Source organism: Gossypium hirsutum, chromosome A13 (assembly GCF_007990345.1).
Source record: "Gossypium hirsutum isolate 1008001.06 chromosome A13, Gossypium_hirsutum_v2.1, whole genome shotgun sequence".
Lineage (NCBI taxonomy): Eukaryota > Viridiplantae > Streptophyta > Magnoliopsida > Malvales > Malvaceae > Gossypium > Gossypium hirsutum.
The window spans coordinates 4,785,261-4,802,570 of NC_053436.1; the positions used below are offsets into that span (position 1 = coordinate 4,785,261).

A 17,310-nucleotide genomic window follows, 5' to 3' on the forward strand; every position below is an offset into this window, starting at 1 on the left:
GACCACAAAATCTGAGATAGAAATAATTATTTTATGATTATCTTGAGGTCTATGATATGATTGCATGATTGTGTGAAAATTTCGTGAAGAAATTTTATGCATAAAGTGCTTAAATTGAAATTAGGGACTAAATCGAATAATTTGCAAAACTTGCATTCTAGAAGTTTCTAGTATGAAATTGTTTTGAAATATTAATTAGGATGTCTTAAATAGCAATTTTACCAATTTCTAAGTCTATGGACAAAAATTGGACATGGATGGAATTTTTGGAAAGTTTAGTAGTAAGGGCATTTTGGTCATTTAGGGGTAAAATGAATTAAAATACAAAATTAAAAGCCAATTTTGCTCATCTTCAACCCCATGGCCGAATGTAGCAAGGAGAAACCATGGCTAGGGTTTTTCAAGCTTCCAAGCTCGATTGTAAGTTCGTTCTAGCCTCGTTTTTAACGATTTTTACGTTTTTGGAATCCCAGTAGCTCGATTAAGCTTATGCTAGCAATAATTCAACTAAGGTTCATATTTGTAAAAATACCCATAGGTGAAATTTGTGTATTTTGGTGTTTTATGATAGAATATGAGGTTTTAAATTATGTTAGACAACTTGTGCTACTCGGTTTTAAGTGAAAATGAGCAAAAGGGCTTAATCGATAAAAATACCTAATAGTCATAAGTACATGTTAGAGTGAGAATTTGATGTTGCCATAGAAGGGAAAAATGATCAGCATGTCATAAAACATAATAAAATAGGCTGAAGTTTAATTTACGAGCTTTGGGGAAAAAGTGTAAATATGCAAAAGTTTAGGGGCAAAATTGTAATTTTTCCAAAATATGATTTTGGGTCAATTTGAATAATGTGAGTCCTAATTAGACTATATTTTAAATGATAGAGCAAGGAAAACTGAAATTCGGGCTAAAATGGGGAAAATACCAAGTTGTGGACGAAATGGTAAAAGTAGCCATTTTCGCATACGAGGTAAGTTCATGTGTAAATGTAGTAACATAATTGTCATTTTAAGCAATTTAATGTTGTTTATATGATATGATGTTGATTATTATCATGAAATATTATGCTTTGTGGTTATTGTTGAATAATATGTAATTATGTGAATTACTTGATGAGTATGAACTATCATCGAAGTATCAATTTCGATATTCCGTGGAAGATGGCAAAGATGTGTGATCAAGGAAAACGCCCGTTTGAACCTTAGGAATAGATTAGGATACAAGTGACATGTCACTAGGATGTTTGGGCATCCGAACTCATTGAGTTGAGTCCGAGTTCACTTATGGATGCAAATGTCCGAACTCGTTGAGTTGAGTCCGAGTTCGAGAGATGTAACTAGGCATCCGAGCTCATTGAGTTGAGTCCGAGTTCACTTATGGATGCGAACGCCCGAGCTCGTTGAGTTGAGTCCGAGTTCACTTATGGGCGGGTTACATGGTAGCTTGGCTACATATGTGGCACTTATGTGCAAACTTTCCATGTATCCGAATTATATTCCGATGTGTTCAACGGGTAAAGTTCTACTGAAATGGAGGAATACTCAAGATGAAAGGGATGTATTGGTAAGTATTGTGAAATGGGTACTTTGAACAGGTATGTACTTAACCCTCGGGTTGAAAACTCGATATAACAAAAATATGATAAGATGATAAATGAAAATGTGATATGAATATCTCGGTGATGATTATGCAAATGATGTTTTATGTTTGCTTATTTAGTTGTGTTACTTGCTATTTGCATGTGAACTTACTAAGCATTTATGCTTACTCCCTCCTTTTCATTCCTTGTAGTTTTGAAAAGCCAGCTCGGAAATCGGGAACAGTCGGAGGCTCGCTCACACTATCCGTATACCATCTTGGCATAATGACTTGTATATTTTGAGTATGGCATGTATAGCATTATAATCATTTTGTATATATGGTCTTATGATATGGTTATTGAGTGGTATGGAAATGCTTGGTAATGATTAGCCATTGGAATGGCTAATCATGATCATATTTGATGTTATGTATGTCAAATTGCTAGCTAATCCATGGAAACCATGAAATAGGTAAAATTTACCATAAAATAGATTCAGACAGCAGTAGTGACGTGAATTTGAAAAATCACTAAAATAGTAGAAATGGAATTAAATAATGAATAAGTTATTGAATCGAAGCTTGATGAGTCTATTTTCATATGGAAGAAGCAAAACAGGTATATGAGCTATATTTTATGAAATGTTTAAATTTTTGTAAAACAGGGCCAGAGCTATTTCTGGATCCCCTGTTCTGACTTTGGAAATTCACCATAAATTTTAAAAATATAATTAGAAGTCATTATTTATATGTACAAATTCCTTATTGAGTCTAGTTTTATTAGAGACAAACGGCATAGTCATTGAAGCTCTGTACAGAGAGATATCTAATTCGTAATACACAGAGGTCAGAGTAGTCGAACCCTGAAACAGGGGATATTTTAACTAATAAACTGTACTAATTTGTTTGACCAAAAATTCTATAAAAAATTTAGTAAATAGATATATGAGTCTAGTTTCAGGGAAAATTTACATAATTGGATTTCGAGTTTCGTAACTCGAGATATGAATTTTTAAGTGACTGTGACACAGATTGCTAGCTTGACTGGAAATTTTAAAAATAAATTGTTTGAGCTGTTTAAGTAATGAATTAAGTCTGTTAACACCTCGTGTTCGACTCCGGCGACGGTCTCGGGTACGGGGCGTTACAGCTGTAATAGCCAATTTTGACCCATGTTTATAAAACAAAATAAACCAAAAATGGGTGAAAATCCAAATGTTTATTAACAGTCCCTTTATGCATTAAAATGGCCCAAATCAAACAATAGCCCAAAACCCAAATCTAACCTACCCTAGACCAACTACACAAAATAATTCAGCAACCCTAGCCCTTCCAAGCTTCAGCCGCCGCTTACCCCTTCAGCCTTAGCCTTCACGCGCACCGCCTCACCTCTTCAGGAGCCAACCACCAGCTCCTATGCGCCTGGCACTTCTCTAACACCTGCAAAAAAATTGAATACAATGACAAAGGGCAGCAAAAGAAACAAGCAGAAACGACAAAGAGCATAGAAGTAGAGGGTCGTTTAATCGACTTTAAAAAGTCAAGATACACCTTTGTAAATTTTTTACGCACACCATTAATAAAAAAAATAGAACAGAAGTTTCGAAAGGTGGATTTAGGCTAAGAACCAACTCAGAATAGCACACGGCCTGAACCCCTTCACACAAACGTGGCACACGGCCGTGTCCCTATCGAGCCCAAGTCTAGTTCTACTCGAAAAAGGCTAATTTAGGCTATTTTAGGTATTCTAAAGTCTATATAAACACCCTAGAAGAAGATTAGTGGGTACACGGAGAGTAGAAGGTAGAAAATACTAAAGGAAAGCCATCAAAGGGAGCAGGATTTATTTCAAGACTGAGGATCTCCACTCAATTTCCTTAGAAGTTCTTTGGGTTCTTTATATTTTGTTGTTTTTCCAATTTTGAGATGTTTTCCATTATTATTATGAACTAAACTCCCTAAATACCTAAGGGAGATAAAACCTAAGACGGATCTTATTATTATTTGAGTTATATGATAAATACTTGTTCTTATTCTTAATTGTGATTTTAATTCTTGCTTTAATATTCTAGGATATTAACTCAGGTTTTTGATGTACTTATTCAGTGGAGCAAAAGTCCTTGTTTAAGAGATTGGACGACATAAATCTGCCGGATTAGAGTCAAATCTAATAAGGGAATCTATAGATCGAGTTAATGCGACAATAAGGGTTTTAATTAGAAAGAGATTTCAATTAATCAACCTAACGTCAGTTGTTCTTAGTCTTGAAAGAGATATTAATATAAATCGGGGATTTTTACGGATTAAATCAAGTGAATAAATCGTCTAATTCAAAGGTAATAAGTGAAGTCTAGGTGGATTCTTCCTTGGGTATTGTCTTCTCCATCGGTTTTCCAAAAGTATTTTCCAACATTAAACTCTGTCGCAATCTTAGTTAATAATCTTAGTTAATTAGATAATTAGTCTTAGATTTAAAATTCTCTTAATTGTTAGGCTAGATAATAAAAAGAGAGTAAATACTAGTACTTTTAGTCCTCGTGGATATGATATTCCCGATCTCACCATAACTATACTACTGTTTGATAGGTGCACTTGCCTTAGTCGAGTTTTTAGTTAGTTTCACGACCATGCTACTGTGATATTTTTGGTCAAAGTGCATGCAGCTTGTAAACATGCTGCAGCACGTATGCTTGCTGTAACAACAAGGTTTTTTCTTTAGTTTCATTGTAATCAAAATAGTTGAAAATGAACAAGCTAATGACAACTTGATATGTTTAGGTGTTGAATGACTAGTTTAGGTGGCTTGTTTATGTGTACAAGCAATGTTTATCAAGTTATTAGGCTACTTAGTGGTAGTAGGTAGTATTTAGTGATGTATTTTTTTTCTAGTTGAATGAATGAAAAAAAAGAGCTAAAAGCCATAAGCTCCCTTGCTGCACATTTGTGAGCAAGTAAAATTTTTTTCTTGTATCTTGTATCTTGCTGCTTGTCTTGTGTCCTGTATTTCTTCCTCTGCTCCCACAAAAACCCAACATCAATCAATATGTTTTGAGTCCACCAACTTTCATCATCATTTTAAATGACATACATATTCATAAAAGTGACTTTTTTTATAATTAATAAAAAATTTTCGAATTATTTTTGTAAAAAGCGACAAAACCCAGATTACCATAACAGATGTGTAATAGCCAATTTTGGCCCATGTTTATAAAACAAAATAAACCAAAAATGGGTGAAAATCCAAATGTTTATTAATAGTCCCTTTATACATTAAAATGGCCCAAATCAAACAATAGCCCAAAACCCAAATCTAACCTACCCTAGCCCAACTACACAAAACAATTCAGGAACCCTAGCCCTTCCGCCTCACCTCCTCACGAGCCAACCACCAGCTTCCCATGCGCCTGGCACCTCTCTGATACCTGCAAAAAAATTGAATACAATGACAGAGGGCAGCAAAAGAAACAAGCAGAAACGACAAAGAGAATAAAAGTAGAGGGTCATTTAATCGACTTTAAAAAGCCAAGATACACATTTGTAAATTTTTTACGCATACCATTAATAAAAAAACAGAACAGAAGTTTCGAAAGGTGGATTTTTTTTACTATCTATTTTTGTTTTTTGCTTCTTTTATTTTTATTTTTTTTATTTCATAACTAAAATCTTTCAAAAAAAAAAGGAAGAAATAAACTTACCTGAGTAGCCTCACGTCCTCCGTCGTCGTGGGTGTTTCACCGGTGCCGAGGGCCTTACAACCTTTTAAGGTTTGGCTAAAATGACCAAAAGTCCTCTTTTATTCTTTTTTTTTGTCGCAAATAAGGGGCTAAACCTCTGGATCCGGTCAAAACGACGCTAAAGGGACCGTTTTGCGTCTCCCGGACCACCGTCTACTGTGGAGGAGCGGTGGTCCGACGATGATGGGTATATTACCCTAGCCAAATGGGGAAATTAGAAGACGGAGAGAGAGCAAGAAAGGCTCTCTACCTTTTTTTGAAGAAAATGAAGCTGAAATGGAAAGAAAAATAAAAAATTTTGGCTTTAATAGCCATGCAAAACGCTGCCATTTTGCACACACCCCCCCATGCCTCAAAACGACGTCGTTTAGGGGGGAACCCGCTACCCGACCCGATTGGAAGGGGGACCCGCGTGTTTTGTGGCCCAAATGGGCTATTTGCGATTATGGTCCCTCCTTCTTTCCTGCACCAATCGATTAAGTCCCATTTTGTTTTTTTTTTCTTTTTTAATCTCGCCTTATTATTTCATTTTATTTTCGATTCAATCCCTCACCTGGATGGTTGAAACGCAGCGCATTGGACTTGGGATATTGTCTCATTTCGTCCTCACAACTTCGGGCGCATTTTGATTTAGTCCTTGGCAGCTTTCTGTCATTTATAATTTATACCTTTTCTTTTACTTTGATTTTAATTTAATCATTTCCCCCTTTTATTTCAAACTGTTTTATTATATTTTATTATATGTCCTATATACAATTTATTTAGATACTATATTTTATTTAGCTTCAAATTTTATGTGATACTTGTAAATGTGTCATTTGTTTTTTTTTTTTAAACTGTTTTATTGTTGTTTATTCCAAGTTTTACATAATAATCTTTTTAAGTATACACGTATGTTATTTACTTTATTTTTACTTTTATAGAGTGTTTGTTTCTTTTACATTTCTTTATTTTGTATGTCTTTCACATGATATTTTTAATTTGTTCTTATTGATCAATTATGAATACTTTATACCATTTTATCTTATGTTAAAAATATTATTCATAAACATTATTATAAATTGTTATATTTTTACTTTAAAGTACTAACTTCTATTTCAAAATCGTTTCATGTATTATTTATTTAAAGCTATTTAGTACTTTAAATTGTTTTACATGCCTTTCAAAATTCTATTTATTTATTTTAAACATTCTATTTATTATTCATTATATGTTTTTTTTACCCATTTTGTACTTTTATGTACATATATGTGCATTATTTGTTCTAAAATTTATATATATATATCATCCTTTTTTAAATTGTTTTATGCTTCATTGATTTTAGAAAAAATTCATTTTTTTACTTTATTTATTTCTAAACTTATTTATTATCACTTTAAATAGCTTTTACGTTTTATTTATTTTGATTCGCTTTATACTATTTTTTTTAATTTGTTATCTATGTTTTTATTATTCCTCGATTGCTAATGTTAGTATGTAAATAATGTATGTTGAATCATTATTGTCATTGTATCTACCATAATATGTTCACTTGTATTTTCACATTATCGTCGTACATTTGCGTGATGCTATTCATGTATTATCGTCCACATTCATTATTATATCGTATTTCATATCATTGCTTCATGAATTAAACCCCAATACTTTTATCCAATAAATCGCTTTATTTTAACCTAAACAAATAACATACGTCGTTCAACTACCGTATTCGCTACTATTTAAAAACAAAATTTCAAAATAAGGCAATGTTTCGCATTTTGGAATATCGAAGAATTGTGCCCTAACTTACGGGGTTTCGGTTCTCTCGTTGATCCTAAACAGCTAAATATCCTTTTAAGTTTTAAAATACATGGAATTCCAATTTAAATTAAAGACGACCTTGCGCTCGGGAATTCATGTATTGTGTTCTAACTTACGGGATGTGATACTTCGATATCTAGAGATAAGGAAATCTTCAACAATCGTTTTGAGCTAATTCAAGAATTTTAAAATTGATGTTAATAAAAATGATCGTATTTCAAACTCATTCTCGATTTTCAATTTTCGACATTAAGACACTAACTAATAATTCGGTACCAATTTTTGGGCGTGTCGAGGGTGCTAATTCTTCCTCGCACGTAACCGACTCCTGAACTTGTTCTCTTGAATTTCGTAGACCAAAATGTCATTTTAATAAACTAAAATTGTTTTATTAAAACAAAGGTGATTCGATCACACCAAATAAAGATCGGTGGCGACTCACGTTTTAATTTTCGTTTTCAAACAAACTCAGTGCCCGTTTTCAAAAAAATGGTTTCGACAAGATGCAAAATCTGATCGGTGGAGTTAAGAAAATGGAGACCATGGGAAATCTTCTAATCCTTTTTACAGCTTCTTTATGCCTCTTCCTGTAACGCCCCAATTTTCGGGAATTCTGTGAATGTTGGCATAGGTTTAATTATGTTAGTGGGCCTCTAGAAGGCCCAAGCTTAAGATAGAACCCGACAATTTTATTTAATTTTTGTTCCATAAGAAAAGGGGGTGAAATTATGTAATAGAACCTATATGAAAATGTTTGAAAATGCTATAGGCTAAATTGAAGTGGCCGAATAAATAGGAGTGCAAAATAGGAGGATTTGCATGACAAACCTCCCATTTTACATGAAGTGGCCAGCCATCATGTTGTTGTAGACAATATGAGCACTTAATATCCATAATTCATGGTACAAATTGATAATGGGTTAGGTAAATGTTCCATGATAATGGATTAGGTAAATATTCCATGATAATGAGTTAGGTAAATATTCCATGATAATGGTTTAGGTAAATGTTCCATGATGAGCATTTCATGTCTTTTGTATTAAAGAATTAAATGGATGAAATATGAAATTTTATTAAAAGAAAAAGGGGTGAAAAGAACAAAGTTTTGTCCATCTTTGTCCATCATAGCCGAAAGTTAGAGAAGAGAAAGGAGAGGAGAAAGCTCTTGAATGTTCGGTCACTTGGGGAAGAAAATTGAAGGTAAGTTCATGGTAGTTTGCTTCTATCTTGATGTTCATGAGTTCTTCTTGATTCTACCTTAACTCTTGAAGCATATTTTGGTTTTTATTTGTGTTGTGAGCATTTAGTCATGAATTAAAATGAAGGAAATGGTTGTTGTTTCATGTTCTTTTGATGAAAAATGGAAGATAGGTGAAGTTGAGCCAAACAAATGAGCATGCATGTGCCTTAGATGCTAAGGGGAAAAATCGGCTAACATGTTGTGCTTTAAAATGATGAAATGGAGATTATACTTAAGTAAAATCATAGATATGTGATGATTGATTGGTGATATACATGTTTAAATAACAAGCATGCAAGTTAGGTGTGAAAGAGTGATTTGGTAATAAATCTGCTTGGGACAGCAGCAGTAACGTGACTTTGAAAAATCACCATAAATTGTGGGAGATGAGTTAGAAGCTGCATAAGTTATGTAATTAAAGCTTAATGAGTCTAGTTTCAAATGGAATAAACGAGAACATTTTTGAATTCTGTACAATGAGAAATTTGATTCGTAATGAAGAGTGGTCAGATTAGTCAAACAGTGAAACATGGGAAACTTTGAGAAAAATCTGGTATTGATTGGCTAAACCAAAAATTCTTAAAATTTTATGGATAGAAGATATATGAGTCTATTTTTAGGGAAAATTAACGGCACTTGATTTGGAGTTTCGTAGCTCCAGTTATAAATGATTTAGTGACTGTTGCTTAGGAAGACAGCTTGCAGTGAAATTTTGATTATGTCGTAAACATTGACAAAAAAAATTGTTAATGAGTTGCTTATTGATTTCTTATAAGCTTACTATGATTTTTAGGTGTGGTTGGCCGAATATTGTAAGGGGTTAATACGTAGTTCGTATTTGAATAGTTAGATTAACGTGTTAGTAATCCAATTGTAGGCAGTTCGTGTGTGGATCTCGTCAGCATATCGTCGCAAACATGTGTGTAACTGACACCCTCTCATAGACTAAATTGGCAAAAGCCGAAAAGTCGGTATTTTGGGAATTTGCGAGTGTGCGAATGCTCGTAAGATAGTTGGGTTTGTATATTTGGTAATCTAAAGTAATAAACTGCAGTACGCGCGATTTCGTACATTTTGATAATTTGGGCTTAATGGGCCAAAGATCGGGTTTATGGGCCAATGGGCTCAATTCAGTAAGTATGCGCGGTAAGTGTTCTGATAGTACGTAAATAGTTAGGATATGCATGAAAACCCTAAAAGCAGCTAAATTACTATAATACCTCTATGTATGGAAAATTACTGTTATACCCCTAGGTGCAAAATTACCGTTATACCTCTAGGGTTAATTTTGACTGAAAAGCATGACGATCTGATTCTGTATGATGTATGCCATGATTATATATCTGTTGCATGGGGACATGGGTTATATTATAGAGGAAGCGTCCTGGTGGCTATGCCACAATTATCTGATCTAGTGGCTCTGCCACATATATCTGTTCTGGTGGCTATGACACGATTATCTGATTTGGTGGCTCTATCACATATATCTGTTCTGGTGGCTCTACCACAATATCTGTATCTGGTGACTTCGTCACAATATCTGGCAGCCTCGCTGCGATTTCTGTGGTGTGTAGCGGTTGGGTGGGTCGAGTAGTCTCCCCACATGGTGTAAGGCTGGTACGGGGGTGTTATGGATGAATCTGGGCTGGGTTTCTGCATAAACATGTAATATCTGTTCTGTTCTGTTATGGGCCTATGGGCTTTATTCTGAATTTCTGTTCTGGGCTAAGGCCAACTTATTCTGTTTCTATGGGTTGAACTGATTTAGGCTATGGTTGGGTTATTTTACACACTGAGTTTCCCCAAACTCACCCCTTTTATTTTCATCCACGCAGGTAATCCCCAACCATAGTGGGCTTGGAGCTGTGAGGGAATTTGGAGTGGCCACCCGTTCTGAAAGTTTGATTTTCTTCTGGTGAACTGGACATCCTTTTAATTACGTTTGAGGTTTTGGGCTTTTAAATGTAATAAGGCCGCTTATTTATTTTTGATGGTTTTTATATGTTTTATTAAGATAGGTAATATTTATATTTAACTATTGAAATTGGATAGCTTTAGGACGCGTTTTCAAAAACAATTGATTTCAAAATAACACGACAACAAGCAAAGATTCCGCAATGAAAGTATTTTCCAAAATTAATCACTTTTCCTAAAAATGACTTAATCAAATCGGTTTCCTAGAAATATCCATGACGTTAAGGTGTGGCAATGGCGGTATGCATGTCTAGGATTGGATCCAAAGGGAGCTTGGTACTTAAGCAAGTCCGATGGACTCACCACCTCTTTTTCGGTTTCCTACCTGGTGCACAGCTTCCATTCACTTTAACCTATAATGAAATTATCTTTTAAAACACTAAGTAAGTTTTTCTGGATCAACAATACAAAATGTTTTGAACGCTTCGATGTGGCATGTCGGATCCGGTCATAACGTCTGGGTCGGGTTTGGGGTGTTACATTTCCTTTTCGTTGCTTGACTCAATGTTTTCTACAAGTATTGGTGGATACCTCATCGGGTACAGTTCATCATGAATTCACAAGGAATCAGAGGACCTCCTTATGAATTTATCCACGGAAACAACAAAGAAGCTGCCCAAATGCTCATGGAAGCATCTACCAAACCTATGGCCTTGACACACGATATATTTCCCAGAGTCATGCCTCATGTTTACTCTTGGATCAACAAATACGGTGAGAATATGTTTTTTTTTCTTTTTTGGGTTGTATTTTCTGATTAACCTCCACTTTCCATGAAGAGAAATCATTTTCTTTCAGTGAAGACTTATCTTAGTTGGAATGGAATTCGAGCTCAACTGCTAATTACAGACCCAGAACTGGTCAAAGAGGTCCTTAAAAACAGTGACAGAATATGATTCTAGCAGTAGTTGCTAGCGTTGAAACCATGCTTGAGAAATGGAAAAGTAAGGAGGGCAAAGAGATGGAAGTTTTCCAAGAGTTCAGATTATTGACTTCAGAAGTGATATCCAGAACCGCCTTTGGTAGCAGTTACTTGGAAGGGGAGAAGACTTTTGACATGTTGATGAAGTTGACAGTAATTGCAGGCAGAAATATTTATAAAGCAAAGATTCCCATCATTAGGTAACTTCATCAAATCTTTACTTTGTTAATCAACATACTTCAGCTGCCAATGGGTTGATTTAATCTGGTTGTCCTTTTCAGCAAGTTTTGGAAATCTGCTGATGAAATTGAATCAGATAAAATTGCCAAAATGATACATGATTCTGTGATGAAGATTGTTAAAAAAAGGGAAGACAAAGTAGTGACCGGAGAAGCTGATAACTTCGGTCGTGATTTTCTGGGATTACTTGTAAATGTTTATCATGAGGCGGACGAGAAAAATAGGCTTTCGATACAAGATTTGGTAGATGAGTGTAAAACTTTCTATTTTTCTGGGCAAGAAACAGTCAATTCCTTGCTTGCATGGGCAACCGTGCTTTTAGCAATACACTCCGATTGGCAAGATAAAGCAAGAGCAGAGGTGATTGAGGTCTTTGATACTCAAAACTCAGATTCTGAAGGGATGGCCAAATTAAATACGGTAAGCAAACTATACAAATTCAGAAGCTTGAAAACTAACAGTGATCATTTATATTGCCTTTTGGATTTTTTTTTCTCCAAAAGATTACCATGATTATCAATGTAACTTTACGGCTCTATTATCCTATAAGTGGCGTGATAAGAAAAGTAGGAAGAGAAGTCTAATTAGGAACACTTGTCCTGCCTACTCATTCAGAGGTCGACATGCGAATCATAGCACTTCACCATGATCCTGACTTATGGGAGATGATGTTGATCTTTTCAAACCAGAGAGGTTTGCTAAAGGGATAGCCGAAGCTACTAAGTACAATGCAGCTGCATTTATGCCCTTCGGATTGGGACCTCGATCTTGCGTAGGCATGAGCTTTACAATCATTCAAGCGAAAACTGCACTTTCCATGATTCTGCAACGCTACACTATCAATCTCTCCCCTAGCTACGTTCATGCACCTTTACAACGACTTACACTCAAGCCACAACATGGGATTCAGTTGTTGTTTCATTCACTACATTATGATACTTAAAATTCTAGGCTGTTGGTCTCCAATATAGTAATATATAATAAAATGTGGCTGATACAGTATTTTGCAACCATATGATGATATATGGTTTGGGGATTTCATGTTTTGGTAACAAGATTATATGCTTTTTTTTTTGTTGATATTGTTAAAGTTAAAAAGGTATTACAGCAAACGTCGCCACCACAGGAGCGGGCCCTACAGTCCTGTGAATAACATAATCAACAACAAAATAGTCCACCAAAGAGAAATCAATTCAAACTACCCCAAAAAGCTGGAATGGCAGCAGCAAATCCAGTCAGCTCCCTGAACATCATACAGCAACAAGAACATCACAACCCAATCATATACATGCCATGAAGACATTGGACTCCACGTTTTGCTAAAGTATCAACAAAGCAGTTAGATTCTCTTTACACATTCACATAGGAGACATTATGGGATCTCATCACACAGCTTGGAATATGACCCATCCAGCATTTGAGAAACAGTGAAGATGCCAAGTCCAGGAGCTCCAAACAATGCCTCAGGTGGTGGATCCTATTATTAGGTGTCTTTCTTCTATTACTACTGCAGTAGTGAAGTTTTTATTCCACTTGGTTCCCTTCTTCCAGAGTTTCTGCTTGAAACACTCAGTCCTAGAGCCGGCCATTACATTGCTTGTTTAGCTTTCATCGAAGGCTCGAAGCTCATTAGACCAGAAACATTGTTCCTTTGCCTGTGTATCTTTGACATATTCTCTTAAGGAAGAGCTACTTATAACAAGGCTCCATCTTTTTGAGTTGCAGGGCAAAAGTCCGTTCTCCATGAAAAACTACCCATTTCCACTAAAGCACACGACCTTTCGCCATCCCATCCGCGAAAAAACCTGAAATGATAGACCAGAAACTCCCTCAAGACAGCATAGCGAAGCCACTTTCTCGCTAATCCCCTCCACTCAAGCAAAGCCATTTCATATTTCAAAATCTACAATTGCCATACAAAATCTACAAATTAAAATGCAAAAGTAATACAGAAAAATACACAGCCAAAGCTCCAAAATGCAAGAAAGTCCATTTAAAATACGAGCGAAATTTGGATTCCACCTTTTAAGTCTTCAGCCTGGCACGATTCATTTTTAATTTTGTAATATAATATATTACAAAATATGAATTGTCAACCTTAAAATTTATTGCTAAATGTTGTATTACCTTTACTACAATTTTATTGTAACCAAAAAAAAATCGTTGCGAGGTATATACTGCAACAACTTTTTTCGTTTTAAAATATAAAATTTTAATGTACGACTTTGCAAATTAAATAATAGTTTTTAATTATATATATTCCAACAACTTTTTTTATTTTAAAATATATTTTTTTAACGATATAATTTATTTATCTAAAAATATTTTAGTTATAATAAAATTTGTTACAATATTTTTAACGCAACGATAATAGTTACAAACACTATTACGTAACAATAATATATTAGTTGCAAAATAAAATTTGCAACAATGTAAAATTAAAATGCAAAGGTTTTTTTACGCAACAATAATAATATCTATTACCAAATATTATTTTGTAAGGATATTTTATTTAGTTGTGTATTTCATTGCTAAAAAAAATATTTTAACAACCATTAAACGTGGCTGTCAAATCATTTACATAACAATTATACTATTGGTTGCTAAATATTATTCTGCAATGATGTTTTAATTGGTTATGTATTACATTGCGCAACAACTATAAAAATTTATTTTAACAACCATAAAACGTGGTTGCCAAATACTTTACGTAACAACAACAATAATAATATGGTTTTTAATGCTTTTACATAACAATTTTTTACTTAGTTGTGAAATATTAATTTACAATGACATAATATTTGGATACTTCTTATATTACACGACATTTAATCATTGTGCAAAATTAATTTTAACAACCATAATATTTTGTTTGCAAAAATTTTATACGTAATCATATTATTATGTTCGTTGAAATTTATTTTGCACCAAAATATTATCTAATTGATAATAAAAAGAAGTAATTAAAAATATTAAGGAAACTAATTATTTGTTTAAAAATAATATTATCAAAATTTTAAGCTTGTTTAGAGCCCGGGCTAAAAAATAAGCTTAATTTTTTCTCTCAAACTTGGCTTGAATAAAAATGCTAAACCCAATCTGATCCGCTCCTATTATAAAAAGAAGATAAAATTCTAAAAAAAAAAAGTTATTAACACCACTTGAACCGAAACATATCTCGTCAGTCGTCAAGAGAAAAGGTTCTTTTAATTTTTGTTTATAGAAAACCATCCTGTTCATTGAGGGCCCTAGTAGCAGGTATTGAATAATAACTAGAATTCAAATCCTGCAGGCTTCCCATTTCTCTGTGTAGAAATGGCTGTAATTTTCAAAGAAAAATATACTAAGTAAATGGGACAAAATGACATGAACCTTGAAGAGGGACAAGTGTAGTCTCATGATACGAAAAGTGTTGACTGTCACCTTGCAAAACCCAGATTACCGTCACACTGCAAAATCTGATCGGTGAAGATAAGAAAATGGAGACCATGGGAAATCTTCTAATCCTTTTTACAGCTTCTTTATGCCTGTACCTTTTCATAGCTTTGCTCAATGTTTTCTACAAGTATTGGTGGATTCCTCATCGGGTACAGCTCATCTTGAATTCACAAGGAACCAGAGGACCTCCTTATGAATTTATCCACGGAAACAACAAAGAAGCTGCCCAAATGCTCATGGAAGCATCTACCAAACGTATGGCGTTGACACACGATATATTTCCCAGAGTCATGCCTCATGTTTACTCCTGGATCAACAAATATGGTGAGAATATGTTTTTTTTTTTGGGTAGTATTTTTTGATTAACCTCCACTTTCCACGAAGAGAAATCATTTTCTTTCAGGGAAGACTTATCTTAGTTGGAATGGAATTCGAGCACAACTGCTAATTACAGACCCAGAACGGGTCAAAGAGGTCCTTAAAAACAGTGAAAAGGCTTTTCCAAAGCCAAAGCGCTCATATTTCATCGACAAGCTAATAGGCGACGGGCTTGCTTCAACCGAAAGTGAGAAATGGGCAAGGCAAAGGAAACTGGCCAATTATGCCTTTCATGGGGAAAGCTTAAAAGTAAATCATCTGTACCTTCTAATCTAATTATTGTAGTGGGACATTTACAAACTTGATAATTTTTTGCAGAATATGACTCCAGCAGTAGTTGCTAGCGTTGAAACCTTGCTTGAGAAATGGAAAAGTAAGGAGGGCAAAGAGATAGAAGTGTTCCAAGAGTTCAGATTATTGACTTCAGAAGTGATATCCAGAACCGCCTTTGGTAGCAGTTACTTGGAAGGTGAGAAGATTTTTGACATGTTGATGAAGTTGTCAGTAATTACAGGCAGAAATATTTTTAAAGCAAAGATTCCCATCATCAGGTAACTTCATCAAATCTTTACTTTGTTAATCAACATACTGCAGCTGCCAATGGGTTGATTTAATCTGGTTGTCCTTTTCAGCAAGTTTTGGAAATCTGCTGATGAAATTGAATCAGAAAGAATTGCCAAAATGATACATGATTCTGTGATGAGCATTGTTAAAAAAAGGGAAGAGAGGGTAGTGACCGGAGAAGCTGATAATTTCGGCTGTGATTTTCTAGGATTACTTGTAAATGCTTATCATGAGGCGGACGAGAAAAACAGACTTTCGATACAAGATTTGGTAGATGAGTGTAAAACTTTTTATTTTGGTGGGCAAGAAACAGTCAATTCCTTGCTTGCATGGGCAACCCTGCTTTTAGCAATACACACCGATTGGCAAGACAGAGCAAGAGCAGAGGTGATTGAGGTCTTTGGTAATCAAAACCCAAATTTTGAAGGGATGGCCAAATTAAAAACGGTAAGCAAACTATACAAATTCAGAAGCTTGAAACTAACAGTGATCATTTATATTGCCTTTTGGATTTCTTTTTCTCCAACAGATTACCATGATTATCAATGAAACTTTACGGCTCTATCCTCCTGTAAATGGTGTGATAAGAAAAGTAGGAAAAGAAGTCCGATTAGGAAAACTTGTCCTGCCTACTCATTTAGAGGTCGACATGCGAATCATAGCACTTCACCATGACCCTGACTTATGGGGAGATGATGTTAATCTTTTCAAACCAGAGAGGTTTGCTGAAGGGATAGCGAAAGCTACTAAGTACAATGCAGCTGCATTTATGCCTTTTGGATTGGGACCTCGATCTTGCGTTGGCATGAGCTTTGCAATCACTGAAGCAAAAATTGCACTTTCCATGATTCTGCAATGCTACACTGTCATCGTCTCCCCTACCTATGTTCACGCACCTGCACAACGTCTTACACTCAAGCCACAACATGGGATTCAGTTGTTGTTTCATTCACTAAATTATGATATTTAAAATTCTAGGTTGTTGGTCTCCAATATAGTAATATATAATAAAATGCGGATGATACTGTATTTTGCAACCATATGATGATATATGGTTTGGGGATTTCATGTTTTGGTAACAAGATTATATGCTGCTTCTTTTTTTTTTATATTGTTAAAGGTTAAGAAGGTATTACAGCAAACATCGCCACCATAGGAGCAGGCTCTACAGTCCTGTGAATAACATAATCAACAACAAAATAGTCCACCAAAGAGAAATCAATTCAAACTACCCTAAAAAGCTGGAACGGCAGCAGCAAATCCAGTCAGCTCCCTGAACATCATACAGCAACACAGCAACAAGAACATCACAACCCAGTCATATACACGCCATGAAGACATTGGACTCCACATTTTGCTTAAGTATCTGCGAAGCAGTTAGATTCTACAAGCATTCACATAGGAGACATTATGGGACCTCATCACACAGCTAGGAATAA

The 17,310-nt window shown here is 34.8% G+C and overlaps 1 protein-coding gene across 2 annotated transcripts; it reads left to right on the forward strand.

Annotated features, from left to right (window-relative positions):
• Positions 1-10,818: 10,818 nt before the first annotated feature.
• Positions 10,819-16,947, forward strand: LOC107894249 (cytochrome P450 CYP749A22). 2 transcript variants are annotated; one of them, XM_041084561.1, is made up of 5 exons: positions 10,819-11,043; positions 15,333-15,556; positions 15,626-15,858; positions 15,940-16,318; positions 16,401-16,947. In XM_041084561.1, exons 1-5 carry the CDS (start codon positions 10,881-10,883, stop codon positions 16,839-16,841), a joined length of 1,440 nt encoding a protein of 479 aa, XP_040940495.1. In that variant the 5' UTR covers positions 10,819-10,880; the 3' UTR covers positions 16,842-16,947. The 2 variants fall into 2 exon arrangements, with proteins under 2 accessions (XP_040940495.1, XP_016675000.1); XM_016819511.2 differs by lacking the exon at positions 10,819-11,043 and adding an exon at positions 14,863-15,253.
• Positions 16,948-17,310: the final 363 nt, after the last annotated feature.